Source organism: Oreochromis niloticus, linkage group LG8, assembly GCF_001858045.2.
Source record: "Oreochromis niloticus isolate F11D_XX linkage group LG8, O_niloticus_UMD_NMBU, whole genome shotgun sequence".
Classification (NCBI taxonomy): domain Eukaryota; kingdom Metazoa; phylum Chordata; class Actinopteri; order Cichliformes; family Cichlidae; genus Oreochromis; species Oreochromis niloticus.
Window position 1 is genome coordinate 13,310,030 of NC_031973.2, and position 20,528 is coordinate 13,330,557.

The window sequence follows — 20,528 nt, forward strand, 5'->3', positions numbered from 1 at the left end:
ATATATTTAAAAACTGTATTCAAAAAAGATATACACATCCACACAACAAAGGACATGTGTTAGGGTAAAAAGAAGTTCATATAAAAATAAAACAATCCGACAATTTTACCCCTGCCCCCATTTCATATTTTAATATTTATATTGTTTACGTCCATCTTTGCGAGCTTGAGGATTGAAGTATGTTAGTCAGATGCTGTAAATGTTTATGCTTTGGTAAATATAAATATCACAGCAGCATCTATTAGCAGCTAATGAGGTCTGCTAATTCAATTCAGTTTTATTTATATATTGCCAAATCACAACAACTGTAGCCTCATAACGCTTTGTATTGTAAGGCGAAGACGTTACAATACAAATACAGAGAAAACCCCAACAATCACACGACTCCATCTGAGCAAGCACTTGGCGACAGTGGGAAGGAAAAAACTCCCTTTTAACAGGAAGAAACCACTTTTATCAGGAGGGGCGGGGGTGAGGGGAGGAAGAGGGGGATAAAGACAATGTAAACTTCTAAATTGCCACTGTGAAGCTGTGTTTGTGACACTAGCTAGTTGAAATACTTCCAGCTCTTCTGGTCTGATAAATATACTCATGTAATATATATTTATATATTTACAGAGCAGATGAGTAAAATCCCAGGTATTACAAGTGTCTGCTGCATCACCAGTGCCATTTTTGTGCTTGTGCTGAATTGCTCTGTCTCAGTAAATGCAATGAAAGTATTTGGGTTCTTGGTTATTTTCTCCTTTTTCTGCCACATGCTGATCTGCACACAGGATCACCACACTTGTATAAGAATTCAGCATATTCGTATTAGATTCTTACTATAGAGTGCAGTGGCCATGCCAAGCTGCTGCTGTTCCTGTCAATCATGGAGGGTTTCATGCCATCATCGTTCCCCTGAAGAGAAACGACACCTGGCTAAAAGAACCACAGTGTGTAAAAGTAATTTTTGTCCCACCTCCTGGTGACCAACCTGTCTAAACAACATTATGGCAAGATTAGCTTTGTCAGATGGGATACATTATTCATAAGGGGAAAATGAAAGGTATCTAAGGTTGTGTTATTACAGACTTGATGACTTTTCAGTGGGTCTTTCTTTTTTCTCCTCAGTGAATCTCGCCCTTATACTGTAAAACCCACAGGGAGCTGCCACAATTGTAGAAATTCTCCTCAATTTCTTTGTCTACCCTATTCATCAGCAACCTTTTAAAAGAAGAAAGCAAATTATTTTGCTCAGCAGATACGATTACAATGTGTATTACTCTGTTATAGATTAAAAGCGAAGGACTTTCTTTAAAAGAAAGAGTCTGAGACAAAAGAGAGTGACAGGCAGGGGTGGATTTAAAAAAAGAGCCGCAGAGTTTGACAATTGAGTTATAATATCATGTCCTTTATGAATAATTAATTTGATGGCACTAAGGCCCCTCAGAAGGTAGATTAAATTCGTTCTGCCATGTCTTAAAACTTAGATATGCTTCATTAGTGTGGAAAATGGTGGCAGGCATGTTGGGTTTTTTCACTTAGGCTGTTTTAGTTAATGATGTGGAGCAGGAGACACTTGTCACCCTAGCGCTGATGCACATAGTCATCGATTACATTTGTTTTGGTTACGTTACAGTTGTTTGGTTTACGAGCATGTTTTTCCATCAATTTCTGCTTGTTGTGTTTGTACTGACACCATTTTCCCGATTTTGCAAACAACGGTGAATTTAAAATGAAAGCAGTTGATATGTGATTCGACTGTGTATTGTCATCTTCAATTCAAATTAAGTGCTTAACAAAATTTTATTGGCTACAAAATGTTGCTACAGTTTAATTACAGCATTTCTCAGTTTAATTCTAATTTGTGGTCTCTGTGCTATTTTTAATTAAATATAGAGTTTAAAAGGTTTGAAAACTACTAGGTTCTGCTTTCATATGCTTTGTTTTTCACTTGTCAAAAAACAATTTTGAAACGTTACCAGACATCCTTGCAACAATACAATTTGATTAGATTTAGGAAAAGACAACACTTTGCTTCTAAAGTTGATTTAAAAGTGAAATGCCTCTTCAAATGTGTCAGATGACCAACAGATTTTAACCAAGGCTGCTTACAACTACACCACTGTGGTCCCCTCACTATAGACAATATAAAAAAGATGGCTGCCACATTTTTTTTTAATTGCCACCAGGGGGCGATCTGTGTGGTTGCAAAAAAGACTTCAGTGTTGTCGATGAGAAAATGACTCTCCATCTTGACCTTTGGAAACACTTTCCTGAAGACTGCATAGGCTCGGTTGCACTTCCCGCAGATACTGAATACAAAAAAATTAATTCCATTTTATAACTTTGTTTGTGCTGTTTTTTGTAAAGTAGGAGGAGTCTGGGCTACACTCAATTGTCAATTACAAGTCGTTAACCAGTGAGTCTGCAGTTTCACACTCAGATCTACCCTTTCACGTCACATACAGTTTCAAAACGCGAAAACGCTTTAAAACAGGATTTCAGAAACGAGTGGGTGACGTCACGGTAGCGACATCCATCTTTTATTCTGTCTATGGCCCTAACATCTGGGACCAGTAAGTATTAATTGTCCAGAGGCCTGTACAAATAGACTCAAGGGCTCAACCCCCATGGGAAATATAATTCACATGTAGATGCGTATAAATGGCTCTTTTATGTTGAGCACTTGTTGGCTGGTAGCACTCATCTCTCTTTCAATACCATAAGCATTTTTAAACAGCCAAGTATGAGACCTCCGCTGAACTTTTACTTTTGAACTATTTGTAACATAATTTTATGACATTTTATGACATTTCTTAGCGAAACATGAATTCATGGTTGACACTAGTTAAAAGTCAAGTCTTTCTTGAAAAATCAACCTTTCCACTATATTTATTCATAAACTATTTACCAACCATATTGAACCTATTAAGCAATGTCCATGAATGTTTTGTGCTTCGTTCGAAACAGGTTTGTATTACCTCACGAGATCCTTGAAATTACTAAAAGCATATCTATTGTGCGACATTCACATTTAAAGAAAACACTGGAGAATTTTCATGAGCTTTCATTGAGAGAGGATTTGATTCTTTGACACATGTGGAAAAGTCTAAAGGTAGCAAAGTAAGTTTGAATGAACAATGTACCCTGTGCTCAAGAACTTTGACATGCCATCACATGCCGTGCCACGTATTCACAGCGGCAGCTGACAATAATCTGTCTTCAACTCTGTGGCCTCGGTCATTGTTAAATGAGGCGCATGATGTGTGTCTCTTTTGTAAGTCCCCTCTGTGCCTCATTCCCCTATAATAGCAGTATTATTTTCCTTTTACCAGAGCAAGGAAGTGTGATGGTATTACCCCAAAGTAAAACACAAACTTCTGTTGTGCTGTCGGTCAGAGCAGCCACTATGACGTCCTGCTCTGATAACAGGCTCCAGTGTTGCTGCCTCAAATGAGATTTTCAGAGCATGTTCTATTTGCTAAAGACAATTTTATGTATCATGCGCACATAAAAGAGCAACTATTCCCATGGCATTATGTAATTTAAGCAGATTATTTCTATCAGACTGGACAGAAAATGTATTTCAGTATTTCATTTTAATGCTTTTGGCACCAAGAAAGTCAAACCTTCTTCAGGCAAATATTTTTAAAAAGAGTTGTAGGACTTTTTCCTCTAGAAGGTGTTTTTAGAAGCAGCAGGCACGGTTAAACGATATCGCTCCAATAGTTGCTTGCCAAGTGCTTCAGCATTTCATTAGCATTTCATTAAAGGTGCCCCTTACAGTGTAACTGATATGAGGGCAAAATCTTATATATGCTAATGTTAGAATTATAATGTCACATTTTTAATGTTATGATGTAACATGAAAATGTCAGTTCAATTTCTGTTAACTTGAAAATCACCAGTTTTTAGCGTGTGCGTATAAAATGTAGTCTTTTTAAAAACTGAATTAACTGAGAATAGATGAAGCACAAGAACGATAAAGAGAGAAAGACCAGTGAGAGTATCTGTAGTATAAAGACAACTGCCATCAGAAAATTACTCGGTACAAAATTTTGGCTGAATTTGCAGAGACTTAAAGGCTTCTTTAGTGTAACCTCAACAGCTCAGGCATCAGTTTTGGTTTGTTTTTTTCTGCTCTTGTGGACGTCCTTCATCCGCTCATGAGTGGTAATGAATTCAACATTTGTGCAAAATAATCTTGGTGCTTCTAACTGTCAGATCCCGTTAGTGCAGCCACTTCTAATGGGCTGTGCTTTCCATTCAGGCTAATGTTTGATGCCTCCGACAGTCCCGTCTCTCTACAGATTGTTTACTTTCACCTGTTTTTGTTTTACTTAGCATTAATGTAATGAGTATTCATTAAGTAAAGTGATCAAGTCGAGAAGGGAGGGTGTGGTCTATTGGCTTTGTTATATTCACAAAGAGAAAGCAATCACGAGTCAGGTAGCAATCTGTTGTAGAGATGAATCTGTTCAGCAACGGGCAGCATTATCCAGATCAACCAAAGCAATGGCAGATCTTTTGTAAAGGTACTGCAGCTTTTCCACGGCTAAATCACTTGACAGGGAACAGCTGGGCAGTCGAGCTGCAGAAGGCGTCCAATCGTCATCAGTTTGAACAGGAGTGGTGATCAAAACAGTCTAGAGGCTCCTTTTGTCTGTACTTCACTCGGTGTTTACATCGGTTGCACGATGATGCCAATCCAGCAAAGCATCTTTAACAAGTTATTTCATTCATTCAGCAACAAAAACCTATAATCAGTAGGTGTTGAAAAGTGTTAAATACTCATAGCATGCTGTAGAAAAATAGAGGGAGGCTCCCAACAGACCTTGTCAAAACATGCAAATGAGCCTGACGCCACGTCCGTTTTTGACAAGCATAATTAAGTTGCTCCAATTCAGGACATGTTAATAAAGAAGACTGTAGGCCTCCCCCAGGTCTTCACTAATCATAAAGCCTTAAAGCTTTTGTTTTCACACGCGTGTGTGTATGAGTTTGTGTGTTGTATTTTCCCTCACCCCCCCTCCCAATCTCCCATTTTATTGGATAATGAACTGTTGTAGAGTGTTAGATCTCCTTTCGCAGTCTTTCACTGAGTTTGAGGAGATAGGCAGGCACGAGCTGCTCGAGGTGTGGTGTTGTACAGATAATTAAAAGGCAAGAAATTTGTGTTGCGCTCTTTGATCTGCCTGTCAACTTTCTGATTAGAGACGTTAAAGCCTTTAATCAACAGTAATGTGATGATTAACGCTCCTAAACTGTTGAAAACGAACCAGAGGAACGTCAAGTTTTCCCTTTACTCTTCCCCCGCCTCCATATATCTTTCCCCGAGTCCATTTCCGAGAAACTGGCAAACTTTTCACTCCAATAGAGGTTGTTAAATAAGATGTTGTATTTGATTAGGACCAACTAATAAGTCGTATTCCCCCTTCATGCGGTTTTGGCATCGCTGTAGAGCTCGGATGAACTCGGTGTATTTGTCTTCCAAATCCAACAGAATGCGCTTATATTGATTTTGTCCTGCACTAGCGTCTTTATTTACTTTTGCCCTGACTAGACATGGTGATAATGGTATTATAGTGCTTATATGCTGCTGTGCCTTCATGTATACAGCTACTTAGCTCATTATAAAATCTAATTATTTAAATAGTAGCACTTAAACTCTGTATTTATTATTTAGCTCGACTGTTGCTGAATAAAGTTTAATATAGTAGTAGTATTTGTCTGTTTTTCCATGTACTATTTTTTTTAAATTATAGTTGCAGTGCGGCCACCACAATTGTGTGACACAAATGTCAGTGCTATGAATAATGCATACACAAATTAGCTTGTTCGGGTATGAGTTTTTAATTCCATACTTCATACATTTTTTACAATTTTGACCAAGTTTAATCAACACATAAAAAACCCCTTTCTCAGTGATGGAAATAGAATTAATAAGTCAGCTCTGTTTGAGCTTCACAATTGGCCAATCAGGATATGAGTTGTGGTGGAATAGGTGTACAGGCTGACCAGCCGTCTGTAGAAATTCCCAGTTTTTTAATTGAAGACCTCAGAAAGCGCTGCTCCTGCCTACACATTGTTGCATGTGGGGCAATCACAGCAAGCACCCAAGTCCATTAGTTTTCATTTGGATGGTTCAGTGAGACTGGTTGATTAAGTCCAGGCAAATTGCTTGTAGGAACCCTCATACTCCACTCACTCCTCCCGCTTCTCAGCCCTTTGCCACCAGCAGGGTTGTCGTTCAGGTTAATTTAATCTGGTTTGTTATACATTTAAAACACAATAGCTTTGTGGCTGTCTAGATGCCTTGGCGCAGCAGTTTGCTGTTGTTTGTTATTGTAGAACTTTGCATATGAATGCTCTAACTGTATTGTTAATTACACTTACAGTAAATATTCAGATTCTATTGTTACTAAAGAAACGTAATACGTGACTGGTCAAACATTCTGCAGCTGTGTCCACAGGGACGTGTAGGTATGGGTAATTTCATAAATGTAAAACAAGCTGTTCTTTTCCAAGACTCATCAATTTTCATTGAATCAGGGTGAAGGGGACTTTTGCTGTTTTAAAAAAAAAAATGTAAATCTGGCGATCTGAGAATTTGACTTTGAGGCTGAGGTGAAGGGAAAAGAGGAGGGGGAAGCTCAAATGGAAAGAAAATGTAGCTTTCAGTCCTCTCCACCCCAGTTCAGCCTTAAACAAATGGTTCTATTACCAGCTGCTCTCCTACAGGCCCGGTCATTTATACCCATTAAACTTGCGTCTTATCACCCATAAGACGGCCTTGCGTCTCTCCATCCACCAATTGTCTATAATCAGCCATTTAAAACAGCAGCGGAAATTTCTTTTGTGCCTTGCTTCGGTCTGACGGACAGGCAAACGAGCTGGGAGGAGGGGGGGACGGGGGAGTAGAGAGGAATATTTTCTGTAGAATGATGAATAAGCCAAGTTGAGTGGCTGACTAACAGAGATCTGTCTTAATCAGAAGTGATTTGTCAGAACAGGAGCTCTGCGGGGTCAGGGCGCAGGCGATGAATAAAACAGAGCCTGGCGGAGTGAAGAAAGGCCCCAGAAATCCACCCTGACTGCCCACCACCACTCAAACACATGCAAGGGGAAGGGCCGATGCATGGGCTAAGTCAAGATAGACCGGGATGGTCCAGCTTCACCCTACCCAGAATATTCCTTGTTTTAGATTTTTAAGTATCTAATGCTCTGTAAGTTCACTATCCCAAAGCTGTTAAAAGATATTGACGTTAAAACCCAAAAATGTCACTTAGACACGATGACCTCCTTCTTCTAATGAACCACCACAGCTGTCTTTGACTCTTGTTAAGTCATAAATTGCTCTTATTGCGATAAAGAAAGTTTCTCGTTAACATTCAGTAGAGTTTATTATTATTATAAGTAATCTGTCATAACATCACTGAGCCCCCAGATGCTACATGCCCCTCCTGTGACCTAGCAGTTGGCACCTCTTTATTTTGAGCTATCGCTCAGTGCGAAGGCGCTAGCCTCATGGCCTGTGGGCTCAGCATTACAAATACATCCCATTGTGGGTACAACTTTGATGGGGGTGATGAAAGTGTGTCACCCGGCAGCTGTAGACTTGAAAAGTCCTTAAAAAAAGCTCCTCTGAAAGTGTACAAAGACAGGTAACTTTATTCACCTGGGAGTCACAGGCATACAAGTTGACTGCTGCACTGTGTGTGTGAAAGTGTGTTTGTGTGACTGATGGAGTTTGAGAGAGAGAAAATGCATGGTCTTACATTTTTTTAGGCCCCTCCTTACTTCCCCCTCAGCCCTCCCATAGGTTTCCATGGGTTTGTTGGAGTGTATGGATTGTGTCTGGATATGAGTGTGTGTGGTAACCTTCAAAAAGTGGTCTCAACTGCTTAATGAAAAGGAGCTGTGCTGAGCCTCAGAGCCTCAGAGCACACCACTGTCAGGTCTTGTCCCCTTTTGGCTCAGGGGAGAAAGAGAGCAAGCAAAAAAATAAAATAAAAAAATGCACCACCGAAAAAGAGACAGGGGCCCTCACACAGTGTATACGCTATGAAGCACACTGTGTGAAATAGATGATGGCTCCAATTAAATGTGTCCATGGACTGGAAAAAAGTTGAAGGCTATAGAGGTTTGGACTGTATCCAAATTGTTAGTTGTTTGAGCAGTGTTGTCCTAAGCCATGTGTGCAGATAAGGGCAGTTTATGATTTTTATTTACACAGACATATAATGTTTGTTTTTTCTTCATAACACAAGATGGTGAGAGAAAGTAAGGCAGACCTTTTCTGTTGTCATCAAGTAACTGACAATTCTTCTTTATTTCAGTTTGTTGTGAAATGCCAAAAATGTTTGACCTAATTCCCTAAAGCCTAAGATATCATCAAAATGCTTAATTGGTTATCTGTCCAACTTTCCAACATTCAGAGATATTAAGTTTAATATTGCATATGACTTTAAGGCAGGGTGAAACAGTGGGCCTCATTCACAAACAGTTAGCATCACTCATCTCATCTCTCATTTTTTTATATGCTCGCACTCTACAAACAAATTCAGTGTCTCAGCCAGTCTGAACACACAAATTTACTACTACTAATATTAAAATGATAAACACTACAAGACAAAAATGCTCGTAGTTACAGCTGAATATATAAAACAAAACAAAAGTATCAAATTACAAGTAAAGAACAAAATGCTAACTGAGAAGGTTTTAATATATTTATAAACATATTCTAAAAGGGATTCTCTTATGATGTCAGTAATTAAAAATGGCTTCCATCCTTACTGGATGCCATCACTTACGGTTGGTACTATCCCACTGATGCTGGAGACTGTGGGCATTTACTTTTTTGCTTATAATCTATGAGTCTTTCTTTACTTAACAAATTGAATATTCCACACCGCAGTTATTTCACCCCAAGCCTCCTCCTTCCTCGGTGTTGACTTCCCTGGCTTGCTTCTTGGACACTATTATTTCATTTTCATTATTTGGCCTTTGTCATTTGTTTTTTATTTTCTTAGTGTTGCAGACAAAACTGTGCATGTTTCATAAAGCTGATGGTAATTGTACCTGTGAACCTGCAAATGGTTGCCTAATATATACATATACGCTATAAATAAATGTGCCTCTTTATCTGTAAGAATTTGACTACACCAATCAAAAAGCATTGCTTTGTATAATATGTCATTATATACAATTATCCGTTTCCAATTTCAGTCCTTTCAGAGTTGTTTTTCATGGTGTTGTAATATGTTGTTTCTTGGTGGTAAAGTCTAGTGGAAACAATATATGCGGGTTGGTTGAGGTTTTTTTTAATACAGTTGGAGCTGACAAAATATCTTACTCCAGCTATGTTCAGCTTGTTCAAGCTTTATAGATTACATTACATTTCACCTCATACTCTAGTAAAGCTAATTACCCAGTAAAATAGCTTTTTTCCCCCCACTGCCATGTAATTCTTAACAAAAGGTTGTGATAAAATACAGCAGGGCTCTGCTATGTCAATAGTCTTTCCGTGTATTTAAGGGAGAAAAAAATCGTAACACAGACATTATTTTCCCCTCAATCTAATTTGTGCCTTCAACTTTTCTATACTAATTATTTTCTACAGTTACATTACAGGAGCAAGTTAAATTAAGGCTCTCTGGTGCTGATGTAAATGCAATGTAATGGAATAATGGGCTTGTTAAATGGACCTTTGGGGGACGGAGATCTTTAACAAGAGAGTCAGAGCAAGGCCTCTGGGCCAGGGTTATTTAAATTGTTAATAGCTGTTTAAACAGGAGGGGAATATTTTATACACTAACGAGCATTAAATCAGGAGCATTAACAGTGAATTATTTTGCCTCTCGGTTTTGTTTTTATCAACTGTACTTTTTTTTTTCAGTTTTGTTTTTTTTACATAACCTCCATATTTGTCGTGGTCATAAATTGTGTGTTTATTTAGATTTTATGCAGTTCAAGTTCCTATACAAACTTGAATATGTAATATGTCAACATTGCAAAAGGCAGAAAAAACTACCAAGCAATTTAAGGTAATTTCATCATGAGTTTATAGCTTGGATAATAGTACAGGAGGGACCAGTTTCCACGAGTAGCCATAGTTTTGGGTGAAAGTATATGATGAAGATGCAGTACAGGTCACAAAATGGGAGTCTTATTTTTTTTCCTAAAGTTGTTTTTTTTCCCAGTAACTAATGAAGATTTACACAGAACTAGTCAGCAGGAATGAAATTAGATGAATGCAAGTGTAGATGCATGCCAGAGAATGAGTAAGGAAAGGGTGGATGCTTGAGAGCCAATCAACACAATACGTCCTTTGGGGAGATGATGTGTATACCTCTGAAGTCAGTGTAGGGGAAGAAAGTCATAAAGGAATGATGGGAAATTTTTTTGGAGGACTGGAGAGAGACCTGACAGTGAACGAAATGTTAATCGTAACAAGCCAACTCAAAATACTATTCTGGTGACTGCAAATGATTTGACGCAACTGTGCTCCTGGCTATCCATCAAAAATGCCACGATTGAGCTTATGCAGTGTCTTCAATGTCATTTTCTTGTAATAACATATTGATTTCTTTTAATAGAGGAACATCTTGTGTAATGACAGAAAAATAGAAAGACAAGGTTGTGCGTTCTTGCTCCCTCCCAGTAAGGTTACAAAAATGGACGCAACTTAAACAAGACTCGTATTGTGATTTCCTTTTTTTTCTTCAGCAGCTGTTAGATTTGTCAAGGACGGTCATTCACTTGTGGGTAGTGTATACAGTCAGCATGGAAAATGCACCTACAACAGACTCGGTTGTAGGTCCAAACCATAATCACAAAACACGCCTTCGTGCACAGTGTCTGTAACGATTGCTTAAGTACCTGGAGCACAATGTCTTAGGAGGTCTTTTCTTCCTCTACCTCATCCATCTTTTTACACACTGCAAACCTTTCCAATAATGCACTTGCCATCAAAAAAGAAACCCTCTGCTGCTGCAGCGCTTGTCACACTCATTTATTTTAAAAAAAGAGAGCCACAGCCCTGACAGAGATGGATAGATGTGCTTATTTGTCTCTTTAACAGAAGATTTCCGCTTCAACTCCTTCCCTGTTTATCCCTTGTTCTTCTCCATTCGGGACGGGGGAGGGCTTGTGTTTTTATGGTTATTAATACCTGCGCTCAGTCTTTTAATCTGCCCTATTTGTCACATGTGACTGTCTGACTGCACTGTTTAATCTGGGTATCCTTCAATCTGTCTCGTCCCAGATTAGAAATTAATGAAGGCAGGAAGAGACACATTTGAGTCAGTTACAGTGCGAAGGGGGTAAAAGGGATGGGATGAATGGGAGACGAATGTCGTTCATTTGACAATGCTTTCTCTTTTTTTCCTGCGTCTCCCTGATCCCCGTTCTATGCCGCTCTCTCTCTCTCTTTCTCTCCCCTCTTGTTTAGCTGCCAGATGTAGCCCATTTTTGCACTGCTCCCCCCAAACAGGCGCTCAGCACGTGGGCCCTTTGGTGTGCGGCACCTGTGTAGTGTAATACAGTCAGCAACTGTGTTGTTTATTCCGGATTTGTTTGGTGCGCTTGAAAGCCCGTCTTTGATCCATGCAAAGATTCTTCACTCTTTTTTTTTTCCCCTTTTTCTCCTGATTCATCCTCTGCCTCTCTTATTTTTAAACACTAATGCTCTAGCAGTATGGTTACATTGATGGCACCGGTGGGTTTTTCTGGTGGTGGTGGTGGGGGGCATCTTATTTGGTTTATCTTTTTTTTTCTTTCCCCCCGCCTTTCTTTTCTCATTCCCAACCCAAGGGACAGGAAAATGACAGTGACCACTGACAAGCTTGTCAGGTGCCTTGTCGGGGATGTTTTATAACTGTGCGTTAATGTGTTTACATCTACAACTGACGAGAGCCATTTAAAAAAGAAAAAAAAAGAAAGAAGTAATGAATATTGCATTGGCAGAGTGGACCCCACTGGCAGGCTGGATGCTGGGATGTTGTTGTCTAGAACTTCATGTCTATTTACTCCAGCATCTTAAGAAAGTTCAACACTTCCCACAGATGCAGTATTCTTCTGTCTGTCTGTCTGTCTGATACTCCTAGACAGCAATGTCTGTGTACACACTGCACAAATGTTACACACACCCAAGTAGGTCCACATGTGGAAAAAACAAAACAGATTATTTCTACATTAATCATAATGGTGAGAATGATTGACAAATAAGAGATTACAGCCAAAATGAGTGCAGCCAGCCTTTTGCAATCACCTAATCGTTCATTTGTTTTATGATTCGGAAGTTTTTGGACCTGCCACCTTATGCTGCATGCTCTTTTCTTGCAGAACAAGTGGGGCAGGAGATTCTTGCCAACCTGCACAGTGACCGTGAGAAGATCCAGAGAGCTAGAGAAAGGGTGAGTGCACACCTGACACCTGCATACACTCGCGCATCTGTTTTAACAAGTGTTCGTGAAACGGTAAGCTGTTACGGCCAACATTTGCCACTTTTGTACGGCTTCTCAAGTAAACACACAAATGAAATCTGCCTCACACAACTGTGAGATACACCCTCCTCGGCACGCACTAAGTCAGCAGATTTATATAACGAGAAGGAGCTCAGTGTGCCCGTTTATGGACGGCTGTGTTTGGCATTCAAGTAGGTGTTGCTGTCAGCTCACAGTTTTTTGTTTTTTGCTTTATTAGTGACGTCAGCTCCTTTAAACACAACTGAAGTGTCTGAAAGATATCAAAGCATAGATGGTCTTATATTTTTAAAATTTCAGTGAAAGTAAGATCGAGGTAATTGCGTTCAGATTCAGTAGTGTGTGTGCTGCTCCTCTCTTAGACCTGGGCGCCCTGCAGCCACATGTTAAATGAGCAGTGGCTAACTTTGGTGTCAGCATGTCTTTTGTCCGGTCTTCCTTCTATCATCCCAACCGGTCGCGGCAGATGGCCGCCCCTCCGTAAGCCTGGTTCTGATGGAGTTTTCCTCCCTTCCCTTCCTGTTAAAAAGGAGTTTTTTCCCTTCCCACTGTTGCCAGTGGGAAGTGTTTGCTCATAGGGTCATATGATTGTCAGGTCTTTCTTTGTATGTATTATTGTAGGATCTACAACAAACAACAACAACAACAAACTTTATTTATATAGCACATTTAAAAACCAGTGGTGTACCAAAGTTCTTAACATGCAAGAGGGTAAGATGAAATAACAGGGAAGGATGAGGGCTATGGCAAGGTACCAAAACGTGCTAGCAGGTTGAATGGCATTAAAACACATGAAGGCAAAAGAATTGCATATAAAAGCATAAAAGAAAGCTAAGTGTAGAGGATAAAACAGTCAAAAAATTAAAAAATGAATTAAAAAAAAAAATCTACCTTACAATATAAAGCGCCTTGAGGAGACTGTTGTTGTGATTTGGTACTCTATAAATAAATAAAACTAGCTAAAAATAAAAAAAACCAGACTAGGTAAGCTGTTATTAAAAGTAGTTTTTAATCATTTGAGGCTTTTATACAGGATGAAATCCACTTTATCTTTTAAAATTTCATTTTAAGCGTCTCATTTATGCTTTTACCACAAAGCGTCTGGACTGCTGTAATGTGCTCAACGTTGGCCTTAACAAAGCACCTAAAATGCTGCAGCTCATCTTTTAACCAGAACCCATAAACATGAGCACATTCTTGCTCCTTTTAAGATCCATTTTAAGATTTCATTATTTGCTTTTAAAAGCTTCAATTGATCAGCACCACCATATATATCTGAGCTGCTAGCTCCATATGTTCCCCTCAAGTTGAATTGTACAGCACTTTGTCAAACTTGTGTTTTTCAAAAGTGTTTTATAACTAAAATTGGATTGGATAAAATGTTGAAATATGGCTTTCTTCCCCCCTTTGCTTCCTCTCACTTAAAAGGGGTTAACTTTGCCACCTGCCGTCCTTCCTCGCCCACCCTCCTGCACTTTTCCTGCACCCCTCTGCCGTTTCGCTCCATCCTTCCAACTTTTCCTCAGAGAGCCCTCCCAATCCTTAGTGCTGCCCCTCCTTACGTACAGTCAGCCAAACAGACAGGTAGGCAGAGACAGAAAAGACCAAACACAGGAAGGGGGCCCAGCCCTGTTGGCCCCCTCAACGCAGAATGCTTAAAGATCACAACATGGCATTGGGCCTCGCGCAGCAGATTTCAAAGGAAATCAAACATCTCCTTTCAAAACGGTCCACAGCGTCTACTGAGAGTACCTGCTCTCTCTTTCTTTTGCTCTCTCTCTCTCTCTCTCCCTTCTTCCCATGAGTCTCCTCTGCTGAACCACCTCACCATATGTACACAAATGCGCACGCACACACACACACACACACACACACTGAGCCTTTAAAGGCAGTTTGTGGGGCAAAAGTTAAGTAAAAAGAAACCGAGATGTAAAGACACGAGGATAGAAGGGTCGGTTAGCAGCTCTTTTTGCATTAAAGAGATGGAATTTGAAATTGTTTCGGCAATGAATAAACCCACAAACATACAAACACAAAATTTACACAAGCCCCAGCGCTCGGCAGGAGGTGTGGCCTTTTGTTTTGCTTTTATGGTACAAATAGAAGTCAATAGAACGCTTCAACACAGGGTCAGAGCAGTACGCTGCCGACTCAGAACCACCAGAACGGGTCGAAGAATTTCTTTTAACCGATCTCAAGGCTACCTCAGGGTGTGAAACGTAGCAGGGGGGCATTTTTTAATGGTTGTTGCCTAAACATGGTAATTCATGTCTTTTAAATGCATAATACAAGAGCAGGAATGAGTGTAGGAATTTGAGAAAATAAAGTAAAAGTATTAGACAGCCTTAAAAGTAAAACCTGCTTCTTTTAACACTTTGATTACGACTGTGCAGAGTTATCACAGCAAGCTGTAACTTCAGTTTCAACAGTTATTTATTAATTAACTGAAAATAAATGAAATAAAGTCATGCACTTTGACAATATGGACTCAGTCCTTTGAAAGCACAGTTTATTTAACCTGAGGAGGATTAATTATGCAGACAAATGAATGGTCGTACTCGGTGAGCTAACAAACTTTAATGCTCTAAAAGGAATTAAATGTTCAGTTTGGATTTTTCATCCTTGAGGCTGAAACCTTACCTTTTATTTCCCTTAATGCCCCTCTATTTGCACTTTAAATGATATGGATCATAGTTTGTTTAGAATTTTGTATGCAAATTAGCTTTAATTTGTGTTAATAGTAACGACACGTGTATGCATTTTAATCCTCGAAGCTGGCTGAAGGTGTCTTTAAAAATTGTTCTACTTTAGTGCTGGAAAAAAATATGAGTTTCAAGGAACAAGGTCTTCTCACTCTCTCTTTATAGGCAGCCACGATTAATTTTAGACACTCGACTACTCTAAAACTTCAGTGGGTTTCCATTTCAGGTTATGGAGGAAGGCGTACGATTTGGTGAGAGGCTGTGGAGGGAGAGGGAGAGAGGTGGAAAAGGAAAGAAGGAATGATTCAGAGAGAGATGTATTTTGGGAGAAAGTGCGAAGTGTCTAGGGGACAGATCTGTGGGTAGAAGCAGACATCAGGCAACTGCTGGACTTGTTGTCTTTGCCAGAGGGCCCAAACCCCAGGTCCCCCACCTCCCACCCTGTACCACATGTATCTTTGGCTCTGGCAGCCTGCATCACACCAGCCCAGGCTGCCAGAGGGTAAGAAGGAAAGATGGAAGAAGAGGAAGAAAGGAGCAGTAAAGCAGGGCTGGGAAGGGAGGATGAATTGCAGGGAAGAGCGATGACTGCAGGATGAGCCAGAACAAACATGAAAAAAAGAGAGTGTGGCTCCGATCGTTGTAGAGGAAAGGGGAGTTTTGGTAGAAAAGATGTGAAACTGAAGAATTAAAAACAAATAGAATATAGTGTGATGCACTGATGAAAACATACAGAGAAGGGGTGACTTTATTGGGAAAGCAGTTATTATCTCAGAGAAAGACGAAGATAAATCACTCCCTGCTGACTGTTTAGAGAAACTCTCTGCAATCACTATTCCCCATGCTCCCCCGTCATCCTCGAGAAATGCGACTACAGGTAGATGTTAGTGGCAGCTCACTCAGTGCAGTGTCAGCATTTTTTTCACTTTCACACTCACACTTTGCTGGCAACATCTTTGCCAAATCCTCCTCCCTGTGAAAAGTCCCTACGCCTGACAAGAGAGTAGCTTGAAAACATTCCTATGACCCCTGAAGGGAAAAAAGGCAGAGAGGAAGAAAAAGGGAAAAAAATGGAGCAAGAAAAGGGAAATATCCAGGGCAATTAGTCCTCAATAGCCATGATCATCATTTCAAGGGTGCCTTCAAGGACTCCCACTGCTTGCTATCTACTTTAAAAGTAAAGGCATCTTTCACTCCATTTCCTTATATTCATCTAGCTCTGCAGTAAGATGAATATAAGACCATCAAGTGGCATGTCCTACTAAGGTTATGAAGGTTTTTTCAAAAGTTTTCTGTCATTGAACAGCTCACAATGTTGCTAGTTTATACACATAGAGATGCATCAAATGAAGTAAACATTGATCTTATGTGTAGCCTAGCTGTTCATGCTTTGGTAAATAAGTTGCTTTTAAAGCAGCTCTGAAATTGTGGTGTATTTTTTTCCCCCCACTGGTTTTGTCTAAAAGTGGGGGGTTTTGCCGAGGGTGGTCTCTTGACAGGTAAGCCGGTACCTTTAAGGTAAGAAGGCAAGCGTCTAATCAAAGGATCTCCCATTCATCTCTCTGGGTCGCAACAAACTTTAGTGAAAAGTGTGTCAACCTGTAGAGATGTCTTTCTGCACTTTGCCTTAAGGCCAGTAGTACAGTGCAATAGTACCTTGCACAACAGTACTGTAATAATCAAATGACATTATTGCTGTGGTACTTATTTATACTCGTTATATGCTTCTTTTTTTGTTTTCAAGTGTGGATGAAATAGTATCCACATATTATATGTTAAGCTCCGGCCGACAGCGTCGTGTGTGAAAGTCAGTTCTTATGATACATACGCCTTTAACTTGCAAATTTGCAACAAATTCCTAGTACAAAGTCCACCTCGATGTCAGATTTCACAACATGTGCAGCTAATACTGCAGCGCATTTAACAGTAGCGAGTGGTCATCATGTGCGCTGCCACCACCCACCATTGCCTAAACCCATAAACATATTTCCAGCTGTGCAAACACATCAGGACTATTTCCTGGTGTGTGCTTCACAATGTAAAATAGCTTTAGTTTGTTCATAGATAAAGTGAAATTGCTCAATTGTTTGTTCAGAATTCAAACTAACCCTGTCCTTCACTGGTTCTGTCTCCCCTACAACTCCAGCTGAGAGAAACAGACGCCAACCTGGGCAAGAGTTCCCGCATCCTTACCGGCATGCTGAGAAGGTAAGAGGCAGGTAGGAACACTGTTTCTGCACCTCTTTGTATGCAAAGTGCTTTAACAGTGCTGTGAGGTTGTGAATAAAGACTTTTATCAGATTTAAAAGTGAATATTATAGTTAATAACTTGGTGCAGTCAGTCACCTGTGGTTATTAGCAAGTGCTTTTGTCCATGTTTAAAGCAGGTTAAACTCATTTGTAAGGGATCTGTGATCTTTTAGTCAAATTCTTATTAGTCAGAACTATATAGCTGAGAATTTTGTGAGTGGCTGTTTGGTTAAATGTGGTGCTGTGTGCCTGAGAAACAAGTAGCCCAGTACAGCATCCTGCTGGAAGAGACAAGTGCACACTGTACATGTCTCCATTCTTTTCTTCTCTTTGCCTTTGTTTATTTTTTCTTTTCATTTTTTTCCACAAAATGCACTTACCACCCATATCCATCTTGCACTCTTTGTCTCCCTGGCGTGCTAGTTCACTCACAAGGCAGTCACACAGGCACAGGCATTCAAACGCAAATATTTCAATAGGCCTTGCATTATCTGGTGCCTCCGCTTCCTAACACACACACACAAGCGCGTGCTTACACACACACACTCACACCGTAATGTCTTGTCACATCTCCATTTCATAAAGTGTCTGTGTGCTTACCCCTGAACCGTGACGCCACGGTTTTGTTTCTTGCTCCCTCTTGTTGTTTTTTTTTTTCCCCCCCTCTCCTTGTCACCCGCTGTGGATTTTGATTAAGAGTAATATGTAAATGACACAGACTAAATGTAAAATCCTGGGGGCAGGAAGGAAGTGCCAATTGAAATAGATGCCTCAGTGCCCATAGACAATTTGGAGGGTGGCTCGCAGGGCGGGCGGCAGATACTGGAGAGGAAAGGCCTGAGAAGGGCTGTGACGCCGACTGTAACCAATATTTCTGCATATGTCTCCATTTTGTCAAGCCTGATTATGGCAAGAGGAGTGCCGGGGCAGGGGGGGGTCACTTCGCCTGGCATGTCACCCAGAGCTGTCCAGAAATCATTCATCATTCCCTCCTCCTCCTCTTCTTCCCTCCACCCCTGCTGGTGCTGAAGTAAATAACATGCACTTATTTCAATATTATCATATTAATGTTAAAGTTCAGCTGTCACCTAATGGGAAGACTTAATCAGACGTAGCATTTTAAGAGGCATGCTGCCACCCACTTACTCTTCAGCCCCCCCCTCCCTCCTCTCTTGATGCCTTAGCTCCTCTGGTTAGTGCCCCTCTCAAATCAGGATTTATGAGGGCTTTCCAAAGTGGGGCCCGGCTGCAAACCTCTTCGACTACTGCCTGCCTTTATGCTTGACGGGAGCACCACAACATACACACAGTTTTATTTTATTTTTTGTCACTATCTGATAAAATAATTTGCTTTTTTTAATTTCAATTTAAAAGCTTATAATATATTTATAATCAGAGCAAAAATTAAGGTTAGTTAAATGCCCCCCTTTCTGGAAATTGTTCCTAATTTCCTCACTCATTTCATTACCCCCACCCCCACCCACCGCCTTTCTTACTTTTTGATTAATAGTGTATTTGTTTTCGATGTCGGTTGCTTTGTCATTCTCCACTTGTTTGGGGTAGCAGAAGAAGTAGTGTGGCGTGTAAAGGCTTACACAGATGAGTGAAGTGAAACCGTTTCTGGTACATGTTAGGATCACGGATCACTTGTGACACAAACCAGAGGTGGACACAAATACTCATGCAGGTTGATGAATATTCCAGCTTTTGTTTGTTTATTTAAATTTTTTTTTTTTTTTCTTCTGTTTGAATGCAGATGTTTGATTAATTGGATGCACGGATACATTTTTTTCCCAGATATATAAATACAGCAGCAGTTTTAAGTTGATTATAAGCATCGAAAACTTTGGCCCCGATAGAGCCGAGTGTGTAGGTGCAACAACGGAGGGATTTATTGTGATCTACGAGATGAAGGGTTTCCTTTTTAGAGTCGCACCTCTTCTCGAAGTGTCTTTCTGGTCTGGTGTGCTATCACCCCAGCTGAGAAACAATTAGACACTCATTAAGCTAGCTGTCATGGTTCAAGAAAGCCAATTAACTTAAAGACTGTGTGAATATCACTTATTGTAGGAAACATTCAGAAAGACACACATCTCAAATAGCTGTGGCTTTGTTTGAAAATAAATTGTTACATTTTCTGACTGTGAAACTCTAACTAATTACCCTCAGTGGCAGGAACATAGGTGCTGTTAATTGGTTGTGTCACGGGCTTATAACAAGTGTCACAAGTGAAAACGCAGTCTTGTGCCATCTACTCATGCTTAGTTACTCTAAGCTTTAAATGAGTTGTATACATGTGGGCACAGCACCTACAGGTTTGAGAGGTTTACAGCTCACAGTGCGCCTCACTGTCCCTGATTACAAAGGCCACAGACCTTTTGATAAAGCCTTTGTTGTTTCCATGCTGTATTGACACTGTGGCCTTTCATAAATACAAAATGTTCCTATCACTGCATGAAGATCCTTCCTGTTGCTATACTGAGCATCTCAAACATCTTACTTGCCCTGGTCAGAAGAGATGGCAGGGGGGGAATGGGATGCAGCTCCAGACCCAGTTAGGACCACTGGGGGCTCCTGGCAGCTTCACGGAAGGAGGGGGCACAGCGAAGGGCAATGAAGCAGTGAAGGGAGGGCGAAGGGGGTGCGTGTGTGTATATTTTGAAGCAGAGGGGTTGTCTGCTCTCGCTGGCAGCTGATCCCACATGCAGGTGGTCGACTCAGTCGCCAGGCAGATCAAAAAGTCAAGGCCCCGGGTGGACCTCCCTTTGAAATGGGAATGGGGCCTAGATATCAGACAGAAAACATAAGCAAGCTCCCAGCCACAGAACAGCTCCATATTCATGGCTGGGACTGGCGGTAGCGACGGGCAGGCAGGATGGACAGAGCTTCAGCCTTCAGAAGAGGACTCGCGCACTCTCTGGACACTGATTAAGAGATCAGCCTATGAGCCTGGGCGTAGATGATGCACTAGCTCACAGGTTAATACCGCCACGCTCTTAACAAGACTCTTACTTCCTTTTTTTTGAGCCGTGCCTTCACAAGATGCCTTAATGTGTGACTGCAATCATCTCTCTGATTTTAGCTACATGTGGCAAATTCAGTACAA

At 40.5% G+C, this 20,528-nt stretch overlaps 1 protein-coding gene across 4 annotated transcripts in view; it reads left to right on the forward strand.

Annotated features, from left to right (window-relative positions):
- Nucleotides 1-20,528, forward strand: part of vti1a (vesicle transport through interaction with t-SNAREs 1A) — a 115,518-nt gene that overhangs the window by 63,549 nt on the left and 31,441 nt on the right. For 2 of the 4 annotated variants that reach the window (XM_019362548.2, XM_005471332.3), the window contains 2 exons: nucleotides 12,331-12,401; nucleotides 17,319-17,391. In XM_019362548.2, coding sequence (XP_019218093.1) covers nucleotides 12,331-12,401; nucleotides 17,319-17,384 — 137 coding nt within the window. In that variant the 3' untranslated portion in view covers nucleotides 17,385-17,391. The remainder of the gene's footprint in view (nucleotides 1-12,330; nucleotides 12,402-17,318; nucleotides 17,392-20,528) is intronic. The other 2 variants (XM_003441915.4, XM_005471331.3) reach the window with 1 other exon arrangement.